A 19541-nucleotide genomic window follows, 5' to 3' on the forward strand; every position below is an offset into this window, starting at 1 on the left:
GTGGCTTTTCGTTAGAGAGGGCAATGCAATAAAGTAACGCAGTAGGAGCTAATTACCAGGTTTTCTGGATTTTAACTTTAATCTATCTGTCTGCATTCTAAAACATGATTGAAGAAAGCATTGACCATTGGTTTTATGGGAACACCTTTTGATCCCTAATATTTAGACAAGCAGAAAGGGGAAAAAAATGAAGCCTTGTTGCAGTGTCCCTCTGCAGACCTTTTTCAAAGTGACTTTGCCAATGTCATTTGCATGAGCTCACATTAAATTAAATGGGTACTGGCCCTTGGAGTGCTTGCTAGGTGTCCAATTTGGGAGTCAATCCCAAGCACACATTATTTTATGGAGATAAACAAAGAATAATCCCTAAAATGTAGGAAGAATAGCTAGAGATTGCTTTACATCCAGTTGTGATAGGAAACATTTGCATTTCATCCTATTGCTGTTGCCATTGGCTTGTATGAGCGTCAGCCAAAACTAACACAACTAATTCCACATTGACATTCATAGACTTTACGTTCAGCTTTTACTAGATATATACTGTGTATATATATGAATTTTATAGCCAGGGTGACTTTATAAGCCAGCAGTGCTATAGTATAGTTTTGTTATGCCTTGCTCCAATAAGGAAGTTATAAAAGCATTTTGATGGCTATAGTGGTTTTGTATGAAAGCTCCTAATTTTATTTTCAAATTTCTATGTAAGTGTCAGGGTTTGGCAGAGTGTTTATACTGGGTGTCATTAAATAGTCCTATTAAGAGTGCCAGTACATCTGCTGAGCATCATGGAAGTTGCTTTCTGTGTGCCAGATTTACAATGAAGTAGCAAAACAGTGTTACTAGTTTAGCTGGGTGAGCGTGATGCTAAAATATACACTGTGACTTGTGTAAACCAGGAAAATAAGTGTTGTTTGACCAGGAATGAAAATACAGTATACCATGTGGCATTATTACTGCAGATTTTTTTCCATTTCCCAAACCACAAACATGTCAGAATGCTTATAAACTTGAAGCTATAGAAGGCTTACTGTTCATTGTTACGCTATATTAAATGATTTGATTTTTTTAGGACAATTTATTGTTTTTTTTAACTATTTGCTCTAAGCACCAATGAGGAAATCCGGGTAATATTCCATGGTAATATGGTAAAACCTTTTGCAGCATTTCCTTTGCCCTTCAGAAGCAAAGAAGAATGGCATCTCCTTTCTCTCTGGAAATGTATAATTTGGGTACATGTTCTCAAACAAAACTAAAAGCATAAGTATGTCACTCTGCCAATGTTAGATCAGAATTTTGGCCAAGGATACAGAATGAAATATAGATGTAATAGCGAAACTCCTATCATTTTAGGAGATGTTTCTTGCCAGATTACTTGGGTAATTTAAAGCCAGAAGCAAAGGATCTTTTAAGCTTTTCAGAACAGTACAAGTGATGAAGGCAGCAAGAAATTTCAAGGATGAGATTTCATATTTCTTCACGGAAAGGATAGAGGATGCAGGAAATAGCTCCCAGCGGAAGTGGTGGAGACAAACACAGTAACAGAATTCAAGACAGCGTAGATGATCGTTCCTTGCAAAGAAGTGAAGGGAAAGAGGAAATCAACAGAAATCTTCACCAGAAAGTAAACTAGGCAGGCTAGATGGCCTGGCTGTCCTTATCTGCCGTGATATTCGATATTTCTGTATCATATCAGAAAGGAAACAGGACAGAAATATATTCATTATAAACAAGTGACACTAGAGGCTTCCATTGATTGTTGATCTTTGGTGTTGCAATGGATTTCAATTTACATACTGTACGCTGGAGGTAAAAAATATAATTTGGACTAGAGGAAACAGGACATTTCCAGGGATATTAAAGAATTCCAGTTCAGTATTTTTTACAAGTTGTTCAAGACTCTTGTTGCTTTTTTTTTTTTTTTTTTTTAAACAAGTTCTGGTTTTTGAAAAAGCATGTTAGTTCAGCAGACCCTTTTATAAGGAGGCCTAGCCCTAAAGTCAATATTTGGTAGCATTTGTTAAAGCGGTTCACTTTTGCTGGTGTAATGAGTTTGGGTCCCAATCCAGTTCTCAAGAGAGACCAGCATAAAAGTTAAGGAGTAAAATTTACTTACAGAGGAAGATTCATGCTCACACAAATTAAAGGATGGGTCAAGGTCGTTAGTGTTTTCTGCTATGATGGGTGAGTAGTCTGAAGATTAAGAGGATGAAAAAGCAAAACCACTCATTACATAATTATATTTCTTCCATTCATAATCACATTTGTAGGTGAGTGAACTTAGACGTTACATTTCTTGAATCGCAGGAAAAGTCGGTATAAGAGGCAGCCTTGCAGGCATTCATGCCTATTGCAAAATGAGACCCTGTCTAGCCATTTATAAACCTGCTATTTCATGTATGAGACTCCTCCGTATAGCTGACTTGAGCATACTGTGCTAAAGTATACCACAATAGGAGAAGAATTTTAAATTGTAAAAGTTATTTTTCTGAAAACGTTGGAGCCTTCTTCCTTCTGTCCGCCGACTTAACACAAGTCTGTCAGGAAACCGCAGTGAATGTACAGCCCACGTGTCTGGCACAGATTAATTTGCTTTCTGCTATCTCCTGCTGTCATGAAATCCTTAGCATAGTAAATTATTTTGATGAAAAATAAGTGATCACAGGATTCTTACTCTGCTTGATTTTGTTTCTTCAGTACCTCAAGTCGGATGGGTTGAAGTGCCTCCTGTGGATTATCTCTGAAATAGGAAAAAAATGTATCAAAAAGTCATTTATTCTGTAATTTGGGGAATAATGTATATCTAAAATTTTGAAGGTTTGCAGTAGTAGCATTCTAATTCACTGCTGCTGGCTTTCAGAGTTGCTTCCAAATAGGTCAAGCAGGAAAGGGGGTTAATAAGCAGCTTAGCAGTACAGTAATTATTAAAATATCTTTGTTTTTTTTTAAGGTTGTAATGCATTTCCATTGTATTGCTGTCAGTTTACAAGAAGAATTTCAGTCTTGCAAGTTTTTGAGTTGATTAGTTTGAAGTTCTGTGACAGTATGAGTAAAGGCTGCTATGCAGCCCTTTGACAGTTTAAGCTACTCTGGATCATTTGAACAAGGTTTATTCCCCTTCATGAGAAAGATGTCCCGTTGATATCTGTCATGCTAGATTACTTCTGTCCTGATTAGCTTGGCCTACTCTGGGCAACTCAGAGCCATCTAGTAACATTACCTGTGGGTTCAGCAATGTGCTACAAAGCAGATAACTCCAGCTCTCACCAACTCTCGTGGTGATCTTTTGACAAAATAAAGCTTTTGTTAAATGTTTTGAAATAAAAAATAAGATTTGAAATTTAAGTGTAAATGGTTAAAGCAAAAAAGAAAGCATAACGATTAATTTGAATTTTCAAAGGATGGTTACTAATTAAATGTCTACACCTTACAATGCCGAGAAAACCTTTGTGAACACCCTAAGATATTCTATATTGAGCACAGTGTCTACTTGACACATGATACCCCAATAACCTCCCTGAATTAATAACTCTGACAAAAAGGATATCATTTAATTATTTATTCAAGAAAAAGATATCTTCACACAAAGATACTTATTGTCGCACGTGAGCCTTTCTTTCTCTAACTGGTGGCACCTCCTTAGCAGAAATAACGTCAACTAAATGTTTCCCGTCACTGTTCATCCCTCACATTGCCTTGAGGAATTTTGGCCCATTCCTCCACACAGAACTATTTCACCTCTGTGACAGTTGACGTTTTCCTTGCTTGAGCAACTCATTTCAGTCTTGCCATAACAGTGAATGTAATGAATGCATTGTAGAAGCTGCCAAATACAAGTGAAGTTAAATAAACATTCAATAGGGTTTAGAGAATTTTGACTTGGCCATTCCAAAACTTGAAATCTCCTCTTCTTCAGCCATTCTGCAGTAGATTTATTTAAATGTTAGGATCATTGTCTTGATGCATGACCTACTTTCAGCTCAGCGTCTTGCTTACAGATAGAAGGCGTGAAATTTTACTCTATAATTTTTTTTATATAAAGCAGAATTCATCCAGACCCTGATGCAACAAAGCAGCCCTTCACCATGATACCTCCATCACTTTGCTTGACAGGATGAGTTTCTTCCTTTGGAAGGCAATATTTGGTTCTTGCCTACAAAAGTAATCTATTATTTATCATCCAGATACACCAGTCCAGACTAGCAGCTTTTCTTAGTCTATTACAGACTGAGACAGAGGACACACCCTTTTCAGTGACATCATCTGTCTCCAGCAGATGGTGCACACATGCTGGAGTGGTGCAGTAGAATTTCTTGGCTCCGGGGTCCCTAGCCTTCAGGCCTGGTCCCTGGTGGAGTTTGCTCCCAGGGCAATAGCCTGTGGGCATTTTTCCTGGTAGAACAGTATCTCAGCTCCTAAGACAAATCATTTTTGTGATTGTTCCCCCAGAGGACCAGGACTGGATAATATCTCCCAGGGTTCTCTTTGGGGCCTAATTAACCAAAGGTCTGGATCATGACTCCCAGGTTCCCTTATGGGTCTGTTTCTCTTTTGGGTGTGGTAGAGCAGCGTCTGGTAAGTGATTCCCAGCTTTACCTCTGGCCTGGTTGAGTAGAGCCTGGCAGGTGGCTCAGGACCCTATGGGCGGTCCCTAGGCCTCCAACAGAGCCTGACTGAGACTTGAGAAATCTCGTAGGGGAGGCTTTTGGCAGGTCATCCTCTACCTGAGGTTTGAGAGTGTGGATCCTCTCCCCCCTTTCCTTCTTCCTTCAAGCCCTGGCTCCCCCTCCTCCCATGCTTGGGTTTAATTTGCTTACCTCCGGACTGACTGGGATAGGTAGCAGCAGTAAAGCTACTTTTAACAAAAATTAGATAACTGGTATAGCTAGCTGTGGTCCTTCAGTGGCTGCGCAACAGAGTTTACAAAGCCGCGAGCAGGGAAGGGTCTTCTCTCTTTTCTGGAGACCATCTGTGCAGGCATAAGTACTCACTGTCGTGGTAGGACCCACAGCCATTGGAATTCGGCCTGCCCTTATAAAGTCAAAATACCTTTGGGAGAAAAAAAAGCCAGCGGTATGTTTGGAAGGGGGTTAGTGCTGTTGTGAAAACAACCAGGTTTTAAGGAAAGATCTCCACAGCTTGATGGGAGTGTTTTGATGGAAGACTCTGCAGCTATTCAAAGAGAACCGGAATTTTTTCTTGTCATGTGCCTGGGAAATGCTGCAAAGGGAAGCAGAAGGCCCTGCTACCTTGGCAATCCACACTGGCAGCGCCAGCCATCAGTTTGGGGTAGCCTATGCGACCACATATTCACCACTCTACTGATACCAGTTAGAGGCCCTTGCAATCGAGTGGGTGATCACAAACAGAGAAACTTTGTGTATACATGTGCACAGGCAGCAGCAAGTCCACCTGTTCAGCATAGGGCTCATTTTCAGAGGGCATCATGTTAAAAGCATTATGAAAGCCTGAGGGTTAAAACTATGCATGGATGGTCTGTTTTACTCTCTTATTCCTGGTGTGAATGCAGAAAAGTGCCCAGGCTCCAAGTAAATAGTACCGTTTGCTCCTTCCTCAGAATCTTTGAGTCCAAAACCTTCTCAGTCCAGGTTCTTAAAACATTTGTGGTGGGGGGGGGGGAAGGTCACTATTTACTGAATGTTGGAATCTGGCAGCCTTATTCCCTTTCCTTAGGGACCTTTGTCCATGCAGGGATATAGTGCCCTTCCAGTGAACCTCAGGCTCCTAGGAGGCCTCCTCCATCACAGCAAGAGAGCTGATCATGGTGGAAGATACCTTGGAAAACTGGAGGGCACTATTCCCTCCTCAGATTATTCGGAAAAGAGGGCTTGTTCCTGCTTGTCCTTGGGTTTGATGCCATAGTATTGGCCATGGATTGCAAGACAGGGCAGTAGGTTCAAAGTTTTAGTCCCATCTAAGTCTGGAAGGACCAAGCCCAAGAGATTCACAGACTTCCAGAAGAGAGTATCCACCATCCTCAGGACTGTTTGAAGCCTCTGTGATCTTGGGGATAAGAGGAGTTGGCCTAGGGAGGTGATACTCTGTTTCAATATCATTCAGCCCAGTCATAGAATGATGAAGATGAGAATTGTTGATGCAGGGATTTCTTCAGATATGCATTGGCCCATGCAGGGGCAGTGGATTCCCCCCTCTCGTAGTTAACCAATTATAATGGCCCAACTGTGAGTAATTCCTCTCCTCTTCAGGCCAGTGGTACTGGTCATGGTATGGGATGGGTGGTCCTTAGAGGTTGCCACCGCTTTGTTCCAATGCCTTAATGGTGTTTCTCTATATGTCAGCTTCCAAGAATGGGTGATAAAGGCTTCTCTGAGGAAGCTACAGAGTTTGATAGTTGTTTCAGAACCACTCATGGTTTAGCTCGATACTCCTATGTGGGGTTTTCAAAGAAAAAGGCTGGTCTCCTCTGGTACTCCCTCAGTCAGAGCAGAGGATGTCCTGGGATGCTCCATTGTGGTATGGAAACCCTTGCTTTGTTAGTCTGGTGAGGCATGAGGAGTTCCTTTCTTCCCTGAATCTGTTAAAAGCTTATGTTGAATTCCCATCTGGGTAGATCTCTAGAGATGATCTTGTCCCTTTGCTTTTGTATACAAGGGAGGCATTTCTGCTTTCGACTTCTGACTTGCCTCAACAGCAAATTCCACTCTGAAATCGGAAGAAATCTGAAGATGTAGTATATTTGGATTTTCAGAAGGCGTTTGACAAAGTCCATCATGAGAGGCTTCTAAGAAAACTAAAAAGTCATGGGATAGGAGTCATGGGATAGGATGTCCTTTTGTGGATTACAAACTGGTTAAAAGACAGGAAACAGAGAGTAGGATTAAATGGTCAATTTTCTCAGTTGAAAAGGGTAAACAGTGGAGTGCCTCAGGGATCTGTACTATGAGATCTGGAAAGGAATACGTCAAGTGAGGTTATCAAATTTGCGGACGATACAAAATTATTCAGAGTATTTAAATCACAAGCAGATTGTGATACATTACAGGAGGACCTTGCAAGACTGGAAGATTGGGCATCCAAATGGCAGATGAAATGTAATGTGGACAAGTGCAAGGTGTTGCATATAGAGAAATTTAATGTGGACAAGTGCAAGGTGTTGCATATAGAGAAGTGGCGGGGAAGGCTCGGCTGTTCTGCCGAGCCTTCCCCGCCACTAGCCCAACAGACTGACCTAGAATTGTCCCATCACTTATGTAAATAAACGCTAAATTACACTCATAAGTTATCATGAGGTTGGCTCCTTGCCACCCTCCCATACTCTATTGTATATAGTACTTTATCTTTGTTCTCCCTCTCTTTTTTTCCCACTCCCAGTTAAGGCTTCCTTATTATAATGTAACTTTATGCTCCTTTTAATATATCTCTTGTTGATTAGTTGGTTATAGTTACTGCTTAGTTCGATGTAAACCGAGTTGATTTGATTTGTATCAAGAAAGTCGGTATATAAAAGCCTTAAATAAATAAATAAATAGAGAAAAATAACCCTTGCTGTAGTTACACGATGTTAGGTTTATTTTATTTATTTAAAAGTTTTATATACCGCACAATGGGTAGGAAAACTATCCGTCTAGGCAGTGCACATGATTACTTACATACACAATAAGTTAAAACATTACAATAAGTTAAGACATTACAATTTATACAAAAATTATACTTGGTACTATAACCATATTAGGAGCTACCACCCAGGAAAAAGATCTAGGCATCATAGAGGATAATACTTTAAAATCGTTGGCTCAGTGTGCTGCGGCAGTCAAAAAAGCAAATAGAATGTTAGGAATTATTAAGAAGGGAATGGTTAATAAAACGGAAAATTTCATAATGCCTCTATATCGCTCCATGGTGAGACCGCACCTTGAATACTGTGTACAATTCTGGTCGCCGCATCTCAAAAAAGATATAGTTGCGATGGAGAAGGTACAGAGAAGGGCAACCAAAATGATAAAGGGGATGGAACAGCTCCCCTATGAGGAAAGGCTGAAGAGGTTAGGGCTGTTCAGCTTGGAGAAGAGACTGCGGAGGGGGGATATGATAGAGGTCTTTAAGATCATGAGAGGTCTTGAATGAGTAGATGTGAATCGGTTATTTACACTTTTGAATAATAGAAGGACTAGGGGGCATTCCATAAAATTAGCAAGTAGCACATTTAAGACTAATCAGAGAACATTCTTTTTCACTCAACGCACAATAAAGCTCTGGAATTTGTTCCCAAAGGATGTGGTTAGTGCAGTTAGTGTAGCTGGGTTCAAAAAAGGTTTGGATAAGTTCTTGGAGGAGAAGTCCATTAACAGCTATTAATCAAGTTTACTTAGGGAATTGCCACTGCTATTAATTGCATCAGTGGCATGGGTTCTTCTTAGTGTTTGGGTAATTGCCAGGTTCTTGTGGCCTGGTTTGGCCTCTGTTGGAAACAGGATGCTGGGCTTGATGGACCCTTGGTCTGACCCAGCATGGCAATTTCTTATGTTCTTAATACATCTCAGCCTTATTTTGCTCTGTACCTTGTCCTTTGAAGACTAAGGAGTGCCTTTCAAGTATTCAGGAACACAGAGCGAATCAGCTGTTTCTTTTTAGGGTCCCTGAGCTTGAGTCTTCCAGGTTTCCAAGAATATTGGCTTATACAGAGGGAAGTTTCTTTGTTGTCCTTTAATAAATGTTCTATCTTTATTTCTGTCTGTTTCCTATTTACTTGTATTGATATATGTACAGCTTACTGTTACTGTATTCAGTTTTGATATTACTTATCTTTGCTGATTTTATATCCATATATTTAATTTAGTAAACTAAGTTTTGCTTTACCAGGTTACAGGTAAAGTTGTAGAGTGTTCTACGACATAATATAAAATATGGCCACCGCGCACACCCAGGAAAATGCTGCCTTCTGGCAGGCACTCTCAAAGCAGCCCTCTCTTCTTCCTACCTGTGTTGGAATAGGTTTGGGTATGTCCCGCTTGTCTGGCCGGGTGAGGCAGGATGATAGGGAAGCTGAAATTTAGTCTCATTTGTAATATCTCATCTGATATCTCATTTGTAATATAATTTCCCCAAACCTCTCCTGAAGGCACACTTAATCAGTTGGGTTTCAGGTTTTCTATAATGAATGTGTATGAGATAAGTTTGCAAATACTGAAGACCCAGGCTGTGCAGATCTATCTCATTCATATTTGTTGTGGATATTCTGAAAATCCAACTGGTTAGGCATATCTTTAGGAGAGGGTTAGAAGATGTTGGGTAGGCAGACTGACACAAGATTGATTGTGTATTGGCTTTTGTTGTATATAATACTTTCTTTTTCCAGCACCTTGTGAATGCGTTCATCCCAAAGTATCTCCAGATACTACAGTGCTGTGCTTAATATACACCTCTCAGTTGCAGACTTTAAACAAACTGTGCCACTTTTTATATGCTTTTTCAGCCAAGACAAATGCATGGTGTCTAACATAGTAAACATTTCCACAGCGGCTTTGCCTATGGTTCTACACGGCAGCAGTGAAGATGCTGCTTTTAGAATTCCAGTGGCATGAATTCATTTTCTGTCAGCGCACAGTAATAGGCAGCTTTCCTTGATAAATACAGAGGTTAAAAGTCTTTCCTGATATGTGACAGTACAGGAATTTCTTTTGTTCATTTTACATTTTTCGTACATGGCTATAACATTTATAGAATACATTTCCATGCAAACCACCCTGCAGATACATATAAAACTGACCCTCCATCCTATAAAATCCCTGATTGTGCTCTACCCCCAGCGTTTTGCTACCTTTCAGTCATTGATATACTGCCTGGTTACAAATAGTTGCCATTCCTGTGGTTTCCATTTATGTATTAGGGCAGGAAGCCCAAGGTTGAAGGATCACGTAGCCGTTGTTTGCAGCTCTTAGTTTGCCCTTTTCTTTCCTGAATTGCATTATTTTACCAACCCTCTATGGTCCTCCTTGGAATCAAATACTGCTTCTGTTGAGTCAGTCAGCAGGTGACACCACTGCCATGGACTTAGTCACAGTGTCACCCTTCCTTTTTCCTCCTTTGAATGCTTCTCCTATAGTACTCTCCAATCAACCAAATTAGTGGATACCCCTGGCAGGAATTGAACCTGGGTTCTCACATAGTAGTGTATAGCTTTTGGTAATTTGGAGTAGACTTAAAAAAAAAATGTTTACCCAGCTCTTAAAGTGACTCTGGTAATATGTTACCTGAAATGCCTAATTGTGTACCAACCTATATTGACACTGGTGTATGTGAATGGCATTACTGAAGCTAAGCATGATGACACTTGTTCTTTAGGCCAAGAAGACTTAAGATCGGCAGACCAGTGCTAAAACTAGGTATTTTCTTCCAAGTTCAGCATGGAACTGGTGAGGCCGCAAGTTCTTCGTATGTTGGGTCATGTAATCAGCCTGGTTGGAAGCTGTATGAGTTGGAAGTCTGATGTCTGGTGATACCAGCTTAGTAAAGAATCCTTAACTTCTTAAACCATTTTAACTTGTGCGGTAACTAACTCAGCCAAAAAAGATGGTTAAATCAGAAACTGAGCAAAATAGAAACTTAGAGGTCCATAATCAGAGTCACTTAGCCAGATAAGTTCCTGTTTATTTAGCTAAGAGGCGACAGCTGACTATGTGCTCGGCATCATCAGCTGCCACTTAGCTGGATAACTACTTATCTTGTTAAACAATTAGCCTGCTAATTGGTAGGTGGGGCGAGGGCATAACTGGGAGGGGCTGAGTTAGCCAGATAAGTTATCCGGCTAAGTCTGGTCGTCCTGTAGACCTGACCAAAAGTTACCTAACTTTACGATAATTATGTATGTTCATTGGCGTGCTCGCACTTCTGCGTATTCAAGCTAAGATAGCAGATAGGTTTATCTGGCTAACTAGTTGAGCCGCACAGTAGCTGAATATGGACCTCCTAGAAGAAATCAGTAGACAGGGGCCATTTAGGCTGTCCATTTGTATCTGTCCACTGTACTGCAGCAAACGTTTTGATCCCTGGTCTCCTCCTTCCCTTGCCCTGCCACTGAAGTCCCTTTCTTTCTGTTCCAAGCATGCCTGGACTTTTTGGCTCCTACCAGCTCTGGTGGAAGTCTGTTCCTGGTATCTCATCCTCTCAGGAAAGAAATACTGAATTTCCTCTTTCTTTTTGAGTTTCCCTCCTTCCATCTTCATATGATGGCCACCTCTCGTGTTCATTCAATAGAAAATGCAACCTTCTAATATATTGAAGCTTGTTAGTTATGTGATTGTTTGCATCGGATCCCCCGCCTTTCTTCCAATGTGAGCATATCTTTAGCTTTTCAAGTTTCTCCATGTAAAGTTTTGCTGTTTTCATGACTGTATTTTGAATCGCCTCCTTCTCAGTGTCCTTTTGTAGAAGCTGCTTCCTGCACTGAACATACTAACCAAGGTTGGGGTCTGGCCACAAAATTGTACAGAGAGAATTTTACTACTTTCTAGTGAGACCTCCTCTTATGCAGTCTCCCCCACAGCTTTGTTACCCTGGATATCCTGAGGTCATTGGTGGTCTTGATCCCCAGGTGCTTTTTCCTGTCTGCAACTGCATTTCTTCCCCCTCTCAAATGGTATATGGCCCTTGGATTTCTGCAGCCCCCAAATACATGATTTTTCAAATTTTTGGACTCAAAGGCAGTTGCCATTCCTTGGCCATTCTTCCAATTTTATCTATTCTCCTTGGCATGACTGCACTGTTGCAGGTTTTCATGTCATCCACAAACAGGCACACTTTCCCTCCTAGTACTCTTCCTTCTAGCATCCTGATGCTCAGCTTCCCTTCACCAAAGTGGACACCATGATTGCTTAACCAGCTTCTCATCCAGTTTATACATTTTGCTCCCATTCCCAGGCTTGCTTATCAGTCTTCTGTGTGGAACAATGTCAAAGGCCTTATGGAAATCCAGCTGCTTAATATCTCTGGCACCATCTGATCTTCTACGGTCACCTTATCTTAGAATTCTGTCACAGTAACATAGTAGCTGGCAGCAGAAAAAGACCAATTAGTCCATCCAGTGTGCCCACTTATTCCTCTCCATACTGTTAAGGATATATCCCAGCCGCCGGCCTTAGTATGTGATGGAAGGAAGTTCTAGCCATCGCATTCTGCTTCCAAAGGGAGCTGTGATCTGTAACTCCTGGCCGAGGGCTATTCCTGTAATGGCTGGGCTAGATGGGAGGAGGAAATGGTGTGGGGAAAACCCTAAGGATCTGTAGAGTAGAGGTCTGTTCCAGTAGAGCTTGAAGCCCAAAGGACCAGGAGAAAATCTGCTGGGCAAAAAAAAAAAACAAATTAACAAAAAAAACAGTATTTCCTCCATCTGGGGGTTTATGGTGCTTTATTTCAGTGCCATCCACCAGAGCAGCATTTTTCAGAGATGACCACTAACGGATGAAGGAATCTGCTAATGTTAATGTAGTAGGAAAAATTGTCAGTGGCCATTGGCAAGAGCAGGTAGCTGTGCTCTGAAGATACCAAAACAATTGAGAAATCCTACATCAGGAGGGTAGAATTTTGGCCAAGATTACTTTGATTCAGCTTATCTGAATTGCCCCATTTAACCTCTAAAATTTAGCTGGTGATTTATTCTGACAGTGTAATTTGTCATAAAGATCATATTTTAGATGGAGAAGCATTATGCCGTAAGAACTTGTTTTATTTTGAAGTACTGAGGGAATTATTAATTAGAACAGTATATCCCATAAATGTCCTCAAACAAGTAAGCAGTACATCTATCAGCTCTAACATTTTCTGGCCTTAAGAGCTGGAAGAGAATCATAGCAGTAGCTGTGATTCATTAAAAAGCAAAGATCAAATCTAGACTAAATGTTAGGTAACATGCCGTCTGAGAAAGCAGCCATAATTTGTTTGAGAGGACATGATTAATTTGAAAAGCTAATAATTACCAGGACAACACTTTCCCTGAAGTATTCGAGCCAGGAGTCTTTATATATGATACAGAGACTATAGTCTGCATGGTATGGTTGGGATGAATATTCCATTTATTTTTTGGCCTTACAACCAAAAGGCCTATATGTTTATGTGATATGTCCTGTAGAGTAGGACTGTGCAAACTCAGTCCTTGGCATGCTTATCTAGGTCTGGTTTTCAGGATATCCAACAAAAATATTAATGTGCTACATTTGTTTACTTTTGGTCTAAGGACCATGTTAATTTACATCATTTGGTTCTCCTGAAACCCAGAGCTGGTGGTTGGTCCACTTTTGTTCTAGATCACTGATGGCGAACTCCAATCCTCGAGTGCCACAAACAGGCCCGGTTTTCAGGATATCTACAATGTTTGTAAATCTATCGCATGCATATTCATTGTGGATATCCTGAAAACCTGGCCTGTTTGTGGCACTTGAGGACTGGAGTTCGCCATCAGTGTTCTAGATGCTTTTAAAGTTTAGGCTTTGAATTTTTTTTTTTTTTTTTTTTCATTGTACAATATGATCAATTCTCTTCACTTGCAGACATTGGTGGTTATTCCATTAAATCCTATGGGGAAAAACATTAAAAAAAAAAAAAAAAAAGCTTTGCCAAAGGTTGCATGAGAAAGTACATGGATTTCGTATAGAAGTCAAATAGAAGCATGTTAAAATGATATATGGAATAGGAACAATCTTTAACTTGTTTAAGGCCTAAGTTCCTATGTAGTTCTTAGCAGTCTGTGTATGCTTTTTTACACTGGAATGCCTTGCTTAAAACTGGGTTATTGGTGGCTGACTGTTTTGTGCAATGTAAATATTATAATGTACATCTAGCAAGTCCAACATATAGTGACAATCATATGATACACCATTGTGTTTGATAACATGCCAGTATGAAAAATGCTTGAGGAAAAGAGGCACGGGAATTTAAATTAAAGAATGATTGTTCTAAATCAGTGAAAGTTCAATAAGTTTTCTATTTAAAGAAAAACATTACAAAGGAGTAATACATGTAATTTTGTAAATTGCATGTAGGAAATTAAAGCGGAACCTCAACCCCATACACTACCATTTTATTTATGCTATGGTATGCCCTCAACATTTTGTAAACTGCTTTGATGTCCTAGCGGAATTGCAGTCATGGGATCTATCTACCTTTTGGGATCCTGCCAGGTACTTGTGTCCTGGAAACAGGTTGCTGGGCTTGATGGACCCTCGGTCTGACCCAGTAAGTAAATAAACTAATCTGACTTTATATTACGCACTGCCATTCAGTATTCTCTGTGACTTTTCCCCCCACCTGTGACCTAGAATTGTGTAGGCTGGGATAGGTTCTGCTTTTGTCCAGGAAGGCATACAGTGAAGTTGATGACGTCTTTTTGATTCATATGGTTTCCCTTCAGTGTTAGTCTTATTTATTTTAAATGCACAGCAAGGGGTGTAAATATAAGAACCCTTCAGATGTACAACAGTTTTGTTCTTACTGAAAGCTCCTAAGACGTTTGCAATAACCAGAAAGTGAATGACCTCAGTAAAACAGTTTAGCTGCTGCTTTTACTCAGTAAGTGGATAGCCACAAAGGTGAACCTGAAACACAGACATTGTAATTGTTTATTACAGCAGCAGTCTAAGGTACTGTGGCTGGGGTTTTGTTTTTCTGCTAACGCAGACTGTGGGTACTCATGTATAGCTTCCCCAAGTAGCAGGATGCGTGTTAATGAAAGAAAATCAAAATGCTTAACTTGGGAGTAAAATAAGGAAGAAGGATAAAGTGTTTTAGTTCTTCCCTTCTTCCTTGCTTTCTGAGAATAGAAATTTCAACCAGATCCCAGGTAAGCAGCTTTTGTTCAGTGTTATGATTATTGGTGTTTGGGTGGATCCTTGGACACTGTGGCAGCTGACCACGCCCACGGGGGGCAGTCCCGTGAGGGACCACGGTGTTGGGCTAGACTCTGGACACACAAACACAGATTGAATCGTTATTTAAACAGTTTTGGAAACCACCAGAGGTGGCAGTAGTGAGTAGTAGATGTTGAGCCCGGCTGGGCAAGTATCCACAGGACGCTGGAACAGTGGATCCTCTGCTTGACTGTGCTGAAGTGGAAAGAGACTGAGAGTTATAAGTACACAGTGAGAAATATACAGAGTTCCAGGTAGAATAGGTGAAGCTCTGAGACAGGGAGAGCAGGCCCTCGAAGAGTGAGTACCTGATCCATTAGACCAGGGAGACTCAGTGATATTGTACTCCACTAGACGAGAGGTCTGCACTGGAACAGAGGGCAGGCCCTCGAAGAGCGAGCACCTGGTTCTGTGGAATAGATGGTAGTTGTACTCACAGATGGAAACTGTTAGTAAAGTCTTCCAAGTAGAAAGGATTGTAGATGCAGGCAGCGACTCGGGGAACATGGGCCCTCGAGGAGCGAGTACTGGTTCCTGATAGCACCTGAAAGAAGCAGAAGAGGCCCCCGAGGAGCGGGTACCCCGTTAGCAGTAAGAGTTCCAGAGAACGCTGGAGTGGCAGAGTAGCTTCGGTACAGAGAGCGAATCCCATCCGCAGTATCCGAGTCATTGCTAACTCGATTAGCTAGCAAAAGAGGTAGGCCTAAATATCCGGGCAGCATGAAGTCATCTCAGGGGGACGCCCCTGAGGTTCGTGCCAATGAGGCAATAAAGATGAGGGTGGCGTGCGCGCCCTATGGTACCTTGGAGGAGCATGGCGGGAAGCAATACCAAAGCCGGTCCGGGGACGCCGGAGAGGTCGGCAGACAGACGCCGCGGCAGCCAGTAGTCCGAGGTGAGCGGGAGGAACCACAAGAAGAGTAAGGTAGGCGGGGCGAAGCCGTCTTAGACTGACAGTCACAACATTCAGCTGGTGGCTGGAATAAGTGTTTCAGTAACCTGTTTCTTGCAGAATTGCTGGGTTCATTTCTCTCACCTGCACTGTTTGCAAAGACCAGTCCAGGGATGTTGGCAGGTAGCCTTGGAAGGAGGGGATGTAAAACAGGGGGGAAATTCCCATGCCTTTGTGAATGAAGGTTTATGGCACCAAGATCCCAGATATTTGTGTGTGTGAAATTAGTATCTACGTGTGTAAGTAGCTTGTACTCGCGTACATGCTGTTTTATAAATCTCATAACTATGCATGGTGTTTAGTCTCACGTGGAAAGGGAGCAGTCGAGGATCATTCTGGACAGGGTGAAGAGGTCCATGCACAAGCTGCTGTTTGTGTAATTTGTCTTGTGCAATTGATATCAGACTGATCTGGTTGAGTAGGGAGATCTGGATGAATTCAGGGTGAAGAACTGGGAGGGTCTCAATGACCTTGCAGGACTGGGTGAACTGGTGGAGGTATCGGCAAACTGGCAATTTCAATTACGTGCACATGTTTTAAAATAGACAGACTTGTGTGTAAATTAGTGTTTTACCACAAGTAAGTTGTTCTTTTTTTTTTCCGCACATGTTTATAAAATAGGAAAAGTACACAAGTTCAGTGTATTGAAGTACACATAGAAACATAGAAATGATGGCAGAAAAAGACCAATCGGCCCATCTAGCCTGCCCAGCAAGCTTCCACACTTATTTCCCCATACGTATCTGTTTCATCAACCACCAAGTTCAGGGCCCTTGTTGGTACTGTTTGATTCAAATTTCCTGCCCTCCCCTGTCATTGATGCAGAGAGTAATGTTGGAGTTGCATCATAGGTGAGCATAAGGGTTAAGGGTAGTAATCGCCGCATCAAGCAAGTTACCCTGATGCTTGTTTACCCAGACTGCACAGATCAATGCCTTGTTGGATGTTGTCTGAATGTAAATCCTGTTTTCCACATTCCCCACATTACACACTCGCATTGTAACCACTCATACGTGCATATGATGGGGGTAGACATACGTATATAACCTGTGCGTATCTGATATGTGCAGGATATAAAATACTTTTCCAGATCTCCATGTGTGTATACGCGTCCGTGCTCAGAAGTTTGAAAGTTACCCTCATACTGTTCTTGGATTTCTTAAAGAACAATTCATATATATAATCTGTAAAACACTGGTTTCAGCGAAAGTTCTCAGCAGATGAAAGGAGAAACGAGACAAGAATAAAAAGATAGTGGACAAAACTGATGAAGTAACTTAGCAGAGATCACGAAAGAGGAAAGAGCTGCTGTAGGGCGACTCTGGCTTGCATGCTGGGGTCCCAGACTCTTTCATTTCTTTGCTCTTATTTAATCCATTTCATTTTCCTTCTCCTATATTCGAGCGATAAGCCCACCCCCCTTCCTTTCCCTGCATTATTTTCAGGTTGTGGCCCTTAAAGCACTGCTCCAGTTTCAAGACTTGCATTTGACTGGGGTTTTTGGATTTTTATTTTTTTTTTTTTTAATTTAGGATAACTTGCCACATGGTAACTGATCCGGGAGTATTTTTTTGTCGTCCTTATTTCTGGATCTTGTGTTATTTCATCTAAATTTCTCGTGCTAGGCACAAGCTACTTGGATATTTGCAGCCTGCCCTTGATAATTGCCCTTTCATTTTATTAGATTCTTAGTACGTTCCCACATTCAGTTTACCAATATCTCATTTATTCTATTGTGGTTTAGCTTTTATTTGTTGAGTAACTGTGTTAAACCTTTGCTGAGAGTTCTTTCCCTCTCTTTGAAGCTGTTGCTGATTCGTTCTTTCTCTTTGGATCGAGATACTCATTATTTAATAATAATTGTACAGCACTTCATATGTCCAGTAGCACTATAAAAATAAGTATATCATCATGCTCTCATTTACAACACCAGTTAATGATGCTGTTTGGACAATTGTTCATATGATTTCTTCTTTATTTGTATAAACAATGTATTTTTCCTTTGATAATGCTTTAATGTTGCCCAAGTAATTGTATCTTTTATGTACAGTATATATACTGTATATACTGACAATTTATTTAAATTTCTGTATACAGACTATGTAGACCTTCTCCGTTCTTATATATTTTCTATCATTGATCACTTTGTTCATTAGTTTTGTTTTGCTCTTGGATTTCACCTGAACCCTTTCATTTATAATGGTATGCAGCCTTCTTTCAGATGTGGAATAGCATGCTTAATAGCATTGCCAAAAGGATAAGAGATTGCAATGAAGATCGAATTTTGGAAATTGATCGCAAAGTATTTGGGCTGTGATGATTCATGTGGTTTTCAGAGTGACGAGTCTGCCCAATTAATCAGAAATATGTTCACTTTTCAGGCTAGATCTTGTGCGAGTAGAAGCCACAGTTATCGAAAAGACTGACTCTTGTCCAAAAATTTGGATGAAGTTCTGGCGAAGGCACAGATACCGAAGGAAAAAGAGTAAGAAAAATAAAATTGACACACCTTTAAAACAGTAATGTACGGGATTATGCAAAGTCTTGGGTGGGATTTGGATTGTATTAAAAAAGCATCAACTGATGCAACAGTGAAAATGACTTATTTCATTTTCCTAACAGTCATAGCCCCACCAATACAGTAGGAATATGGAGTGCAACACAAGTAATTTTAGTTGGGACAGGCATGAACTTGCAGTATTTTTCAAGAAGTTTAGCTCTTTCTAGTGGACCTTGGTTTGTAGAGAATAAATGTAAGTCACTGATTAGCCTTCCAGGTTATACCTTTTCTGTTTACTAGCGTAAACATTATTTTAACCATACTGAATTACACCGCAGAAAAAAACAAGTCCCGAAGCTTGGCATGATGCCTTCCAGGGGTGAGGTAATTGGGCAATGGCTGTTTTAATTGCTGATATCATCTCCTGAAAACAAACAGTCTGTGTTCTCTGTACCACCGCCATGACCTTTAGCACTATCCACTAATGAAGGCTATCAGTCACTTGCTGGTATTCCCTTTCCCCATTCCCATGTCTCACTTGCTTGTTTGAGCAAACCTTTATATGTAGGTATGATAGGACATTATTCAATGAGCCAAGTGAGATCAAGTAGTAACTAAAACAGGATTGCTGGTCATTACCACCCCACATGTTTTCTTGAATGTAATACCCAAATGAGAGAGCACAGTATGCAAAGAACCACACTGCCACAATTTCATTCGGAATAGATTTCTTAGTGCTTTAGGAGCACCAATCAATTAAATACAGGGCTGAACAAAAATAATGTAATGACCTGGCAGTGTATGAGGGAGTAAGCATCTGCTGTGTGTGAAATAAATGTGAGACATTCAGTTCCACATTCCTTGGAGCTACAATATGGATTAGTCACTCTATTAAAACAAGTTGAGGTTAAAAATACACCCTGAACATTAAAGTCCAGTCCCATCTGGAAAGCTGGGTCAGCTTGCCCAACTGGTCTTGGGGTGGAATGGAAAGCAATGATCAATTGTTACTTGGAGAATAGGTAAAGGTATTTCATTTTTTCCACATGTTTTGTTTTCTTAATTAGCAAGCAGCTTTGTCCATAGAGTTACGGGGCTGAAAATGAAACATGGAGGCAAATTCTGGATTTGCTATAGCAGGGGAGGAGGTCACTTTACATACAAAATGTGAGCGTTAGTAGAAGGAGGTTGAAATTAATCTGTATTTTTGGAG

General features: G+C 40.8%; 1 protein-coding gene across 1 annotated transcript in view; it reads left to right on the forward strand.

Moving 5' to 3' along the window:
- The window catches only part of MRPL21 (mitochondrial ribosomal protein L21), a 45608-nt gene that overhangs the window by 23481 nt on the left and 2586 nt on the right, over nucleotides 1–19541 (forward strand). Inside the window, exon 6 of the mRNA XM_029582234.1 lies at nucleotides 18210–18313. Within this exon, the coding sequence (XP_029438094.1) occupies nucleotides 18210–18313 (104 nt within the window). The remainder of the gene's footprint in view (nucleotides 1–18209; nucleotides 18314–19541) is intronic.

This window comes from Rhinatrema bivittatum, chromosome 17 (genome assembly GCF_901001135.1).
Source record: "Rhinatrema bivittatum chromosome 17, aRhiBiv1.1, whole genome shotgun sequence".
Taxonomy (NCBI): domain Eukaryota; kingdom Metazoa; phylum Chordata; class Amphibia; order Gymnophiona; family Rhinatrematidae; genus Rhinatrema; species Rhinatrema bivittatum.